We start from the raw sequence: 14622 nt of genomic DNA, 5'->3' as shown, positions 1-14622 counted from the left end.
TCATTGATGACTCTGCCCAAAACAATATCAAGGAAGTTAAAGTTGGTGAATGGCTTAAGGCAAATCAGGTCGGAAGGCGTTTAACTAAAAAGAGAGCTTTCTTCAATCATAATCAACCTCGGGATGCTTCTGTTCAAGCTCAACCGAAGAAAAAATCTCTACCTGCTTGGATTTTTTATAGTTTCTCAAAATTGAGTGTACAAGATGATCATAAAAAAAATAGAATAATGAAAAAATTGTTGCCAATTCGGGTTCTAAGGCTGAAAATGAAGGTGACTCAAATAACACTGGTACGGCTATTGATACTAATTCTTCTTCTAATGCTTTATTGGAGATATCTTATCCCCTGAATATTGTCCAACATAATAATAGTATCATGTCCAAGTTTAGGAAGGAGAATAAAACACCAAACCTGAAACAACTTACTAGAAAGTCCGTGATAGGTTTCAAACAGAGGAGTGAAGGTAACATTACTGAAGATATTTCAAAGAAAATTTGCCTCAATAATATTATCTCTGATGCTATGACAGTGGAGGATGCCAACCTTCAAGTGGCACCCAACGGAATATGAAATTGCTCTCGTGAAATTGTCGGGATTTGGGGAGACCCCTGACAATCCACAATCTTAAAGGGATTTGTAAATCTTACTCCCCCGAGGTTAGTTTTATCTGTGAAACAAAAAATCAATCTCGACAAGTTGAAGAAAAACTAAGATCTTGTGATTTTACGGAATGGTTTATTGTAGATCCGGATGGATTATTTGGGGGTTTGGCAATGACATAGAGGGATGGTTGTACTGTCTAGATTTTACAGCATGGTAGATTCTTCATTGCGGCATCAGTTTTGACAGCTGATTCTGATGATCCCTATGGTAATCTAGGTGTTTATCTCAGTTCAAATGATCAATACAGAATGGCTCAGTTTGCTGGATTAACTTCAGTCACACAACAGTTCCATAGTAAGATTATGTTAATGGGTGATTTTAATATCATTTCTAATCAATTAGAGAAAGCAGGTGGGGGTGTTAAATCTCCTTCTTCTATTGAAACTTTTAATAGGTTTATTGATTATATTTTCCTGATTGATATTGGTATGGTCAAAAGACCATTCACTTGATCGAATAGGCAGTATGGTGATGAATTGATACAGGAGAGACTGGACCGATTTCTGGTAGGAGTTGATTGGTAACAACTCTATCCTAATGCATCGGTTCTTAGACTATCAGAATTAGGGTCAGATCTTTCCCTCTTCTCTTAGACTCTAATATGAGAACTGAGAGATCTAAATGAAGATTCAAATTCCAAGAAAGATGGTGTTCCAATGATGAAATAAGGCAGATTGTTAGAGAGGTTAGGCACTAATAGATTGATGGTTTAGCCATGTATATCCTAGCTCAAAAAATAAAGCGTTGTCAGCATAAGATTGTCAGATGGCAGCAAGAAAATAGATCTAGTTTGAAGGTAGAGATTGATTCATTACAGTCTAAATTAGAGAAACTTTGTTTAGCAGGAATTCATGGAGGCAACATCATTTCAGAACTAGAGGACAAACTTGAGAAAGCATTGCAAAATGAGGAATCTTATTGAAAAGATAAGTCTAGAATCAAATAGCTCAAATATGGTGATCAGAATACAGCTTTCATCCATTAGAAATTTAGAAATCGAACCCGAAGGAATAAAAATTGGCAACTAACTAGCAGTGATGGTGAAGTGGCTACTTCAAATGCTGGTATTGCTTCTGTGGCTGAATCTTATTTCAAGAACATATTCTCCTCTACTTGTCATGAGAACCCTAAACCATTCTTTACTGATTTTGAACCTAAGGTTACAACTCACATGAACCGTAGGCTTCAAAGACAAATGACTATGGAAGAAGTGAAACATGCAACATTTAACATTCATCCTAAAAGTGTTCTAGGAGATGATGGTATGACAGCAAAGTTCTTTCAAAGCTTCTGGAACATCCTTAGTGGTGATGTGTTTCGAGCAGTTAATAGCTTCTTTTCAGAGGCAAAATTTTGAAGGGTTTTAATCACACTCAGATCTATCTTATTCCCAAGATTTCTTATGCTAAAGATATGGCTCACGTAAGACCAATAAACCTATCTTCAGTCTTTTATAAGATTATCTCTAAAGTACTTGTGCATATACTTCAGGGTATGATGACTAGACTAATTAGCCCTACGCAGAGTGCTTTTATTAAAGATAGATTAATCTTTGATAATGTTATAATTGCTCATAAGTGTATGCATTACTTAAAGAACAAAAAAGAGGACTCGAAAATGAAATTACGCTAAAATTAGATATGAGTAAGGCATATGATAGGGTAAAATGACACTTTCTTTGGTTTATATTGGAGAAGTTTGGTTTTGACTCCCAGTGGATTATGTGGATTCGAGAATTAGTGACAACTGTTTCTTATTCTATCATTGTGGAAGGACAACCCTATAGTTTCTTCAAACCAAATAAAGGTATCTGACAAGGAGATCCTCTATCTCCCTACCTTTTTCTTTCTTGTGTAGAAGGTCTCTCCTTCTTGCTACACAAGGCAGAACAAAACAGACTAATTCAAGGTCTTCAGATATATAGGCGATGCCCCAAGGTCAACCACCTCCTCTTTGCTGATGATTTCATCTTATTTTGTAAGGCTAATCCTGAGGCATGTTTAAACATCCTGCATTTATTAAATTTTTATGAAAGCATCAGTGGTCAGAGGGTAAATCTTAATAAGTCTGCTGTTTTCCTTAGCCACAACACTCTCTCCATTACTCGTTCACTACTGGCTAACTCTATGAATATTAATCATATTGGAGCACAGGATAGATACATTGGTTTGCCTTCTACAGTCTCTAAATCGAAAAAGGCTTCCTTTAGTATGATCAAAGAGAAGGTTCGAAAAAGAATCCAAGGGTGGAAGCGCAATCTTCTATCGTCAGGTGGTAGACAGGTATTGCTTAAGGCAGTAGGAGAATCTATTCCTATTTATACATTATCTTGCTTCAAGTTGTCTGAGGGTTTAATTTCAAAAATTCACTCTTAACTTTCTCAATTCTGGTGGGGACAAAAAGATTTTGAAAGGCGGATGACTTGGATTAGCTGGGACACTATGACCTGCCCACAAAGAAAAGGAGGCCTTGGATTTAAAGATCTCAGAATTCAGAATTTGGCGCTTTTAGGAAAACAGTTTTGACGACTTGTAACACAGCCTACTTCTCTATTATCCAAAATCCTAAGAGGTAAATACTTTAGTAATTGTAATGCTATAACTACAGAAATTGGAGTCTTACCTTCTTGGGGATGGAGGAGCATACTAGAAGGTCGAAAGATTGATGAAAAAGGTCTTAACTAGGCTGTGGGTACTGGAGAGAATATTCGAACCTTTGAGGACCCTTGGCTGCCTCCTTTGTATCCTTTAATGATATCTGACATGCCAAACAGACATGCTATTTCTGAGTTGGTTCCAAGAGTTAAAGATTTAATTACTGAAAATAGGAATTGGAATCAGAATCTCATTCAAGAATTATTTTCCCAAGACGTTGCTATCAGGATTTTGTCAGTCAAAATTCAGCAGGGTAAGGACAAATTGCAATGGAATTTGAACAAATCCAAGTAATATGATACAGCTTCAGGTTATAGAATTGGCTATTTATTTCACCATCAATCTCTGAAATTTTGTCCTAATTATATGCAGCAGAAAAGACCGTGGATTGATCTATGAAAGTTGAACTTGCCTCACAAAATTAAGCTATTTATCTGAAAAGCTCTCCATGGTCGGCTTCCGGTGCTTGCTTAAATTCACCGCCGCATCCCATCTATATTGCCAATATGCCCTTGCTGTCATGAAGCAATAGAAAGAATCACTTATTTTTTGATCGATTGCTCTAAAATTAAAGAAGTATGGTCTCAAAGTTATCTTCGTGGCTGTCTTCCCCCTTAGAGCCCTAACGATTTTTGGACACGGTGGGCTGTTGAAGAATGTTAACCGTAATCCTCAATTGTTGGCCATCATTTGCTAGAACTGTTGGAAAGCTCGTAACCAGTTAATTTTTGAAGGTTCTACTTCAATGCCGTCTGCCATTCTAATAAGCTCTGTCAAATTGCTATGTGAAATTCAAAGAACTCCTAGTTTAAATCATCATCTCCATGAGACAAACTCTTAGTTTTATTCAATTTGACTTATTATTCTTTCTTTTCTAAGATTTTTCTTCGCTTTTCGACTATGCACCATTGGATGAATACCTTCAATGTATTGTTTTGGAAAATTTCCACCTTTTATTATGCTGTTCTGCTTTTGAACATCTTTGTATTTTATTTTTTAATAATTAATGAAATATAACTTACTACCTTTTGGAAAAAAAATATAAGTTTAAATTAATGTTGTTAAATATATTAGAAAACATAAATTTTGTATTAGTTTTAAAAGACTAAAATGCCTATTTAGAATTAATTTTGAAGTCTAAAATACTCTTTTCAGGATTAAAGTTGTTTTTTTAGAAATTTGAAATTTGTTTTAAAATTTAAAAACAAATATAATATATAAGATTAATTTCAAAAAGACTTTAATGTTCTTTTAAAATTACGGTTGTGTTGGAGTGTAGAATTGTGAATTATTATTATTATTTGAAGGTATTAAAAATGGTTGAATAGATTTTAATATTATTTTTTAAAAGACGTAAAAAAAAATATTATTTTTTTAAAAAATAAGTTGAAAAAAGTCATGTAGAGATTGCGATGCAATTTCGCGGAAATACTCAAAAGAGGGTACTTAGAGGACAAAAAGGGCTTGATCGATATCTCTATCTTTTGGCATATACATTTATGCACCGTTTATTATGATTTGTCATCTTTATCATCATTATTATCAGCAGAAATTACTCTCTGGAATTAAACGTAGTTCCACTAGCTGTCATTTTGTTAAGTGCGAGTGTCAAATACAAATTATTTTCCCCGAATTATCGTCGGTATAATTATTAGAGTATTATACTTATTAACTTACGAGTTACCATTGGAGTAGTTTGGACCTCGCAATTAAAAAAAAAGGAAGGAAAAGAGCAAAACAAGAAGAGGTTGGAAGCAGTTGTCACAGAGAGAGAGAGCATACTACCTACTTAATAGGGGGATGCGGCGGTGAAGTTGAGGAAGAAGAAGAGAAAGTTAGGAAGAAGAAAAAAAAAAAAAGAGAAGCTTGAGTCAGTTGATTTCACCTCATATAATTATTATGAGTGGCGAAAAGGAAAAGAGCACTGTTACCAGTGCTCCTCCTTCTCCTTCTCCTTCTTCAGTTGCTCCTTCTGTTGAATTCTCCAAAGGCATCAATGGCCTCCAGAAGGTTATTCTCCGCGAGTCTCGCGGTTCCTCCGCCGAGGTATCTCTCTGTCTCTCTGTCTCTCTCTCCCTGCGTTTCCGATCTGCTTCATTTCATTCGCCATTTCGTATTCTCACTCTCTAATCACCGATTCTCGTTCTCTCGCTTCGCCTTATTTTGTTTTCCTGTTTTCGGATCTAGATTTTCTATTCATGATTTAATTTTTGCATCGATCTGAATTCCCGACTGGTTTTGGTGAGAATAATCTGCGAAATCAGCGTGCCGATAGCGTTTTCTGTTGTTCGGTTTTGGTGTTCTTGTTGTCAATTTTCCGAGGAAATCCAGATTTTGAGTGAAAATGTTTATCACTTCATTCTACAGGTAACCGGCTATTGTGTAGGGAAGACTGAGTATATTTACTTGAGGTTCTGTTATAGATTCAGTTATTGCAATAACTGATCGTAACTAACTCCGATGCGGTTGGTTGCAATTGCGTGCCACGAAATTGATGAACATAATTGTTCACCTCGATTTAGTTTCACTCAATAGGATTATTGGCTAGGTCTGGGAGATGATTATTGATAATGCCTTTTCATTTGTGTGTATTGTGGTTTTCAGGTCTACCTGTATGGTGGTCATGTGACCTCTTGGAAGAATGACCATGGCGAAGAATTGCTTTTTCTCAGTAGTAAGGTGCCGCATGCAATTTTCGTTGTCAAATGTCAATAAAGATAAAACTAAATAAATAAATAAATATACTTTAGATCTCTTTTTTTCTGCAGAATGTTAGTTTGCCTTGAGTACATTAAGTGTCTAAACAGAAATAACATGAATTCTAAAAGCTGTAGTAGTACTTATGGTGGTTTGAGATATAAAGCAGCAATAAATCCCATTCACTCTGAATTAATATCTTTTCTTTATCTTGATAATTGTGGGCCAAATTATGTGAGTATGGCCTATTCATCTTTTCCGTCTTGTTTGCTGTGCAGGCAATATTTAAGCCACCAAAGGCAATTCGTGGTGGGATTCCAATATGCTTTCCGCAAGTACGTAAATGTTAGCAGTTACTGTTCTTGCATAATGCTTTTATCATGATGATAACACTGTCTTTGAAGGGCTAAAAAGGGATATAAGAATGCAAAAGGACATTTTTTTTGGGGGGGGGGGGGGGGAGTGTTAATTTGTAGTGTGTTCAGAAAACTTTGCTCTAACATTCTCAAAATGATACATTGTAAAGATAAATCCCAGATTATGAAATCTCTGTGAGAATAACAAAAATGTAGTACCAGATCTCTACTAATCATATTATTGGTTGAAGGTTCAATGGGGTATGTTAAAATCGGGGTGTTAGGGACTCAAATATTACAGGATGTCCAAAGTCCTACATCAGGTAGTATGGGATGCTTGATGTTGTATTTAAGGAGAGTGGTTCTTCATCCTTAATGGCTAGCTTTTAAGGTGTGGTTTCCCACTTTCCTTAGGTGATTTGCTGGCATTGGGATGGTTTGTATAAAAAGAACGAGTGGGCTTTTGGTTATTATTAACATCACTGCTGCAATCAATGAAAGACAACCATTATTTTTAAACTTTTTTTGGAACCCTTTATAAGAGTTTTCATTTTGGAATTTACTTCTGACTTGAGGTGATCACATTAACTGGAATTATTGTGAGATTCTAAATAAAAGTAAAGAGAAAAACAATTGAAATCATGTAAGTGAAATTGAAAAAAATCTTACAATCTATTTCTGAGTATCAATCATCACACTTAATAAGTGGCTTTCTAAAATTTGCTGGTTATTATCAGTAGTTGTTGGAATAAATGGTCATCGCAATTCGCTCTTTGCAGTTTGCAAGCCATGGCACCCTTGACCAGCATGGCTTTGCTAGAAACCGGTTCTGGGCTGTTGATGAAGATCCCCCTCCTTTTCCAACGAATACTTTGAACAAAGCCTTTGTTGATTTGATTCTTAAGCCCTCTGAAGAAGATACGAAGATTTGGCCTCATAGGTATTCGATGGGAACATACAATATTATGATACCTATGTGTAGAGTACCTTGTTTAACTTTCATCCTTCTATTTCATCCTTCTATTTCATATCATGATTCAGTCATATTATTTTTTACTATATTCCTTTCTGCTTGCATGTAGTTTTGAGTATCGTCTAAGGATAGCTCTGGGACCTGGAGGAGACCTTATGTTGACTTCTCGGATCAGGAATACAAACAGTGATGGGAAGCCATTTTCGTTCACCTTTGCTTATCATACATATTTCTCTGTATCAGACATAAGGTAAATGCTTGAGATCTTTTTTGTCTCGCTCAATATCGAAGTTTCAATGATATGATCTTCATTTATATACTAATTCTGTTGGCACAGTTAGCATCTTTGTATTAATCTCAATTATAGCAGTTCATTAGTCTTGTAAGAAGCTGTTATGCTATTAATATTGATTGGTGATGAAGGTTGTAATGATTAGTTGTTATAATTGTCCGACCATATTCAGAAGCTCCTAATTGTGGCATCAAGAAGTTAATGTATGGCTTGGGCTTTTTAAGTTCTGTTTGGTTTGCAAGAACGTTTTCTATTTTATTTTTAGTGTTTTCAGTTTTAAGAATTTGTGCAAAAGAGGTGAAAACAAAGAAACACCGTTTTTCTTTTTTTTTTTTTTTTCACTTCTTTCTTTACAAAATCTTGGAAATAGAAAAGAATTGGAAATAAAAATAGAAAATGAAAATACTAACCAAATACAACCTAATTTGGCTTTTGGGTGAGAGGATGTATAACTTTGGATGCTTGGTTAAAAGGAGTATTGGAAAGTCATAAGAAAACTATAAAAGAAGCCATTTAAAAAGATGTTGTTGTACATTGTTTAACAGATTTTAGATAGATCCTAATGACATCTGTTTAGCCGTGTCTGCGATGCCATAAGGTATAGTTGTCCTAGTTATGTATCTTTTTGTCGAGATCTATTTCAAGTTCCTCATAGCAAACAAGGAATTTTCTGGTTAGCAGTTGGGTGTCAACTTGATTCGCAGGCCAGAATTGTTGATCTCTTCCTTACTAAGTAAGCTGTTTGTTAAAATTTGTATGTGAATATGAAAGTCAGCGTGGATTTATGGATTCGGGTGTATGAATGTTCAGAGTGATTATGCAGAATCGCAGATTATGAAAGTGTGCTAACAGTCTAACATAGAAGTGATGAGCAACAGTAGTTTCTTTAATTAAATGTGCAACATGCATATGTTATCACTGGTCCAGTTAAATATTCGGTTCATATGTACTTTAAAATGCACCTAACTGCCTGCTTAAGTTTGGTCTAATTGATCTTGAATTAAAAATGTTCATCTATGTAACAGGCTTCATTTTTCTGTTCCATTACACACTGCTTTTACATTGTTTTTTTAATATAAATATATAGACTGAGTTCCTAATTAGTTTATTTTATTTATTCAGCGAGGTTCGGGTCGAGGGATTAGAGACCCTGGATTATCTTGACAACTTGCAGAACAAGGAGCGTTTTACTGAGCAGGGGGATGCTCTAACATTTGAATCAGAAGTGAGTGTGGTTTTTCTTTTTCTTTCTTTTTTCTAGGAAGCCCCTGTATTCTGATATTAAATATAGAGTTTAATTTGAATATGCTTCAATACTTGATTATCTGGACTAATAGAAGATGCTTTTCATTTTTCATTCTTCAGTATTCAGCTTTCAGTTTAAAATTTGTGTTTTCTATTGTTGAGTTCTTGCCCAAAGTGGCCGTAAATGCTATTTCAAGATTAAACCATTAATATGTCTTTACCTATGTTTAATTTATTGCTAAAGACTGTTCATAATACATAATCACAATTGGTGGGTTTTTATTGCATTTTCCATGTTTCAAGGTTGATAGGCTCTTGTTTTAGAGGCTTGCTAGAGTTAAATCTATTTTAATGTCTCTACCGAAAAGTTCAAGCTTTTGCATCATTTTGTATGAGATGTTTCTTAACAAATTCTTTCCAACCCTTCACCATGGCTCTTTTCTTTTTGTTGTCTTTTCATTCTTTCCATTCTTAGCTTTTATTTTATTTTTATTAGTGATTCGATGCCTATCCTTCACATTTTTTCTTTTTATTTGAAGTTTTTGAAAATAATTAAAATAACTAAATATGTATTTTAACTAAAACTTCAACTTGGGGTTTGGGGGATTAATGGTGAGATAGTGGTTAAATGTGACTTACAGATTTTGTAATAGTCTTTATTTTATAGATTTTGTAGATATTATATGTTAGTGGACTTGAAAAACAATTCAATATAACTACTAGAGACCAAAAGGTAGTTGCCATTGCAAATCCTCTTTATATTTGTGCATTGACAGATATGGATGCTTCACTCGGTTTAACTTTAGCATAGTAGCAGTAGCTATGGCCTAGGATGTCTTGATTGATGCCACCCATTCCACATCCGGGTCTAGGTTTGGACCCTACCCCCTCTGTGAAGATAAACATATCTTAACAAAATCTTTTCCCCCATAAATGGAAAGATCAAAATTAAAAGTATGCACCTAGTTTATATACTTCTGTGCCCAGGAATTTAATATTATTTATTATTTATTTTAAATAATACTCATTCTAGCCACATGTATGTAGCCAATTCTATTGTAATGATGTTTTATAAGATTTTAGTTTAAGCTGATATTTCTCGTGTTTTTGATATGATAGGTTGACAAAATATATCTTAGCACTCCTACGAAGATCGCAATTATTGATCACGAAAAAAAGAGAACATTTGTTTTGCGCAAAGATGGCCTTCCTGATGCTGGTGAGTATTATCAAGCTTATCTCATATGCCTAATATATGTGTGCCCCATTCATAAAGTACTGAGTGGGACCCCTTTTATTGTTTTTGCTTTTATCTTTCCCTTTTTTTTGGTTGGATACTAGTATGATGTTGAAGAGAGGAAGAACACAGAGATATTGGAAGGTACGGTGTCCTCTTCCAAAATAATAAGCAACAGAGAGAAAAGCTGCCAATGGAGCAAAACTTTATAAAACAATCATGAGATTACACTAGATATGGAATAAACACTTAAGTGTATTGCACATGATTTGCATGCTAAAAGATTTGTCAATGCGCATTAGCATAGATTGGCACTGCCACAAAGGTTTAGCTTCCTTTCTTTTCCAAAGCCAACAAAGCTAGTCAACAAGAACTTATCCGAGGTTTTTGGCACATCTTACACCCGTCAAAGATACCAAATAAAGTGAAAGTATACCATAATAGAATAGATCTAAAAGAGACGTTTTAAATATTTGAACTCACCTGAACATGACACATATCATAGAAAACACCTTGGCTTTCAAATTTGCAACATTTCATTTATGTTAAATTTGTTAAGCACTATTTTTTAAATAAAAAAATTTAGCCTTTGTTAAGTATCTAATAAGGGGGAAGACCCACTCTCCTTATATACAACATCAAGCATCCATCAAGCATCCCATACTACCTAATGTGGGACTTTGAGCACCCCATAATACCCAAGTCCCTAACAACCTTCTAGGAATGAACTAGGAATTTGAAGTATGATACTTGATACACTACAGAATGGCCTAGAAGGATCAAGAGATCAAGACCTTTCTAGAAGACAATTGGACAGTGATGGAATCCCAAAAGGTCTTTTAATTCTAAGGAGTCCATATTGTTTAGTTTGAAAGATGGTTGGAAGTTGGAACTTCCAATCATAAGTAGTGTCTTGTAAACTAAATTTTTGGATAGAAGAATTGCCTGAGGAGGAAAACAAGACTTGGGAGAGGTTTAATCAAATGATGAGTCTTTTTCCCAAGGGCACTTGTCATTTTTTAAGCTTTATAATTTATATATACAAGAACAGAATGAGATACAGTGAAGGTCAAGTTTTCTGGTATATATCTTATAAACTTATGGTTTTTGTTTTTCACTCCATGTCTAAATCTTTTAAGTTTCTAAGTTACTCCAAGTAATGATGTTTAATTTAAGGCTAGGCTATGGCATTTTCTTGATCAAACTACAATGTCTTTGAATTTCTTGATTTGGTGTGTTTGAGTTTGATTTTAAGCCACAGAATTTAAAAGCAGTACTTATGAATTTGGGAGAATCCAAAGCCATGATTGAAATTAATAGCTTAATCTAACACAAGCAAACAATTATGTACAAAGGGTGAATTACATATGCCTCATTATAGTTTTATTAAAATTCAATTGTATGTTGTTTAAATGGCTACCTAAATGTATTTTTCATTTATCCATCCAGTGGTGTGGAATCCTTGGGATAAGAAAGCAAAGGCTATGGCTGATTTTGGTGACGACGAGTACAAGCATATGCTCTGTGTAGAGGCTGCTGCTGTTGAAAAGGCCGTCACTTTAAAACCTGGAGAAGAATGGAAAGGGAGACTAGAACTTTCAGCTGTTCCATCTAGTTATTGTAGTGGGCAGCTTGATCCTCAGAGAGTTCTTCAGGGCAGCTGAATTATCAATATTGTGCTGTGTCCTGTACAGGTAGTAACTGCAAATTGATATATAATATATTTCATAGAACCCTTTTCGTTTGACTTTAATCACGTTTGATGTTTCGACTTTTGAATACTGTAGAGTTGAGGAGAAATTATTCTCTATTTTTTTCCCATGACATGTTTATTTATTTGGAAATCTTTATCTGCAGGTAGCTTGTTGCGACAATTATGGTTTTGTTGATGGGAAAGTGTCTCAAGTGATTTTGCCCCTTGATGTTCCATTTAAATCTTTGTTGAACGGATGAACTCATGTTGCATAGGATTTTATTGAACTACTTTTGTTTACCCATGTAATGGATGGCTATTGTTGTCATGACAGACTGAACAAAGCATATAAGCAGAAGAGTTCACTCCCATGAAAGATGGAAATTGCCGCCTACAATTCAACAGCTTTTCACGTTGGGTTGAATGGCCCAGACTCGGGGATTCTTTCTGAATCCATAGTTTTTTGGATTCTCAAATACCCCGTAAATTGTTTATTCCTAAATGTTGTAGGCTAAATGAATATGTCATTGGAGAATATTTATAATATTAAAGGAATGTATCACAGTTCACACAGGACCTGTTGACTGGTATAAAATGTATTTCTGGGCTATTTTGCTATATGATCCTATTTTGCTTCTTTTACCTACCTAGTCAAAACACATGTTAACAGAGAATGCTACTCAGGTAGGTGATATGCAGATATACTTTGATTAGGTTAGGACTTACGAGAATGTTTTTGCTAATCGGTCTGTCTAAAGTTAAATATTTTGAATTACAACTGATCCTATTCATGGTAGAATTTTGAATCAGGAATATATTTAGACACAGTATTAGAAAGATGCATCATCAGTCATCACTATATTGACATCACACTAAAAGTTTACTCATCCAGATTCACACTTTTTTAATTAGCACTTTGTCTTGCTGAAAAATAGAGAGGAAGAAAACTTATTTAGGGGTATGGCTTTAAACTTCTAGACAAGTTCATTCCTAGACAGCGGTAAAACGGAACCTATTATTAAAGGTCCAAGTGCAACTGGATTACTGGAGAGATGATGGCATCTATTTGAGAAGCATACAGGTTTTTCTCCATATAAAATATTAAAATGATTTAATTCCCAAAACAAATAAAACCAGATTATGACGTTTTTGGTGAAGCGGTTGGATTTCAAGAACAGTTCTAAGAATTAAATAAGTAATATTTTATTTAGGAAACTTCCCCAACCAAGTTCTCATGATGATAATGCTAGCCATGTTGACATGTTCACTGCACTAGAGGCAGCATAATCTGAATTATGAAAATGGAATAGTAATGACTAATGAGTAAGGTATATCTTTGGCATATTTGTTGTTTTGCTAAGACTTTAATCAAATTAAAGATGCTGAGAGTAGCGTGTAATACTGCAACCTTTCGCTGTCATGTTCCTGAATACCAGTGGATTATTCTTCTGCTGCATGGTGCATGCCCCATTGTTTGTTTATAGTAACAGTCTAGCACACCACATGCTTGTGAACTCATCGAATCTCATTATCATCCCTTCCATAATTAGCCTCCCTACTTTGTCGTTTGTCCCCAATTTGTGTATAGATAATGCTAATTAAAAAAGTGTGAATCTGGATGAGTAAAGAAGAATTTGTCACGTGCCACAAGTTTTTTTTTTTTTTTTTTAAGTAAGAAAGAAAAACCGTAGCCACTTAGTAAGCCTCTATTGAACTTGAAGTAATGTTTCTAAGAGATAATTCATTTTTTTTTTTTGAAAGCAAGAGCTCAACACAAAACAGTGGAACAACAGGACTAACAGACACAACGAACAAGTTTAGAAACATCAATATCCAAGCACTCTGTACCTGCCAGGCAAATCCACATCCTAAAAACAGGTAGTGTACATGCTTCACCTCGTTATTACAGAACACACATTGTCTTTCTGGCTGATAATTCCAAACCTACTAAGCCTGTCTTTTGTACTCACCCTACCTATCAGGACAAACCAAGTAAACAGCTCCATTCTCGGTGGAACTAAACCTTTCCAGATAGTCTTAGTGAAGCTGTAATTGGTAACTTCCTCTGGGATTATTTCCTCCTGCCAAACCTGCACAAATGAGTTAGTTGAAAAAATACATTTTTTTTATCATATATTTTCACACAACTCTATCCTCTTTGCTATTTATTAGTTTCACAGGTCTCAATACCTCGTGTAATTGACTCAGAAGTTCCAACTCCCATTGAAAAATCTCTCTCCTCCATTGGAAATTCCAAATCTACTCTAACCCATCCCAGAACCCACAATCCCCTATAACAGATCCACATTGGTTTGAAACAGAGAAAAGTCTGAAGAACCGGTCCTTCAACGATCCATAGAGTAACTATACATCCTCCCAAAAGCGAGTACGCCGCCCATCACCAACCTCCATGGACAAGCCTGTAACCATCTTATTTCTTATATGTTGATTCGTTATTTGCAATTGGTATATATCCTTCCAGGGGCCTCCTCTAGTAGGTAGCACTTGAGTTTATAGTAGCTCATTAGGATTTAGATTGTTACAGGAGCACATCACTTTCTTCCACAATGAAAAATCTTCCTTGGAAAACCGCCACCACCACTTAAATAACATAACTGTGTCACGAATCATAGCATCTCCAACTCCCAACCCTCCCAGTTTCTTAGGGGCCTGCACCACTTCCCATTTAACTAATGTCATCCCATTACTTTCATCCTCCTTACTCCAAAGGAATCCACTCTGCAAAGAGATCAATTTTTCAACAACAGCTTTCGACATCTTAAACAAACTTAGATAATACACTGGTAAACT

The 14622-nt window shown here is 35.1% G+C and overlaps 1 protein-coding gene across 2 annotated transcripts; it reads left to right on the top strand.

The window, feature by feature from the left end:
• The first annotated feature begins 4752 nt into the window (after positions 1-4752).
• LOC107636311 (putative glucose-6-phosphate 1-epimerase) lies at positions 4753-12453 on the top strand. 2 transcript variants are annotated; one of them, XM_088483207.1, is made up of 9 exons: positions 4753-5364; positions 5923-5997; positions 6294-6350; positions 7151-7311; positions 7454-7594; positions 8759-8861; positions 10001-10100; positions 11568-11812; positions 11976-12453. In XM_088483207.1, exons 1-8 carry the CDS (start codon positions 5218-5220, stop codon positions 11780-11782), a joined length of 999 nt encoding a protein of 332 aa, XP_088339333.1. In that variant the 5' UTR covers positions 4753-5217; the 3' UTR covers positions 11783-11812; positions 11976-12453. The 2 variants fall into 2 exon arrangements, with proteins under 2 accessions (XP_088339333.1, XP_088339334.1); XM_088483208.1 differs by lacking the exons at positions 11568-11812; positions 11976-12453 and adding an exon at positions 10705-11240 and having other exon boundaries at positions 10001-10163.
• Positions 12454-14622: the final 2169 nt, after the last annotated feature.

Source organism: Arachis ipaensis, chromosome B4 (assembly GCF_059453495.1).
Source record: "Arachis ipaensis isolate K30076 ecotype BB chromosome B4, ASM5945349v1, whole genome shotgun sequence".
NCBI classification, from domain to species: domain Eukaryota; kingdom Viridiplantae; phylum Streptophyta; class Magnoliopsida; order Fabales; family Fabaceae; genus Arachis; species Arachis ipaensis.
The sequence above is the reverse complement of the archived record's forward strand: the minus strand, read 5'-3'. Positions and strand labels throughout refer to the sequence as shown.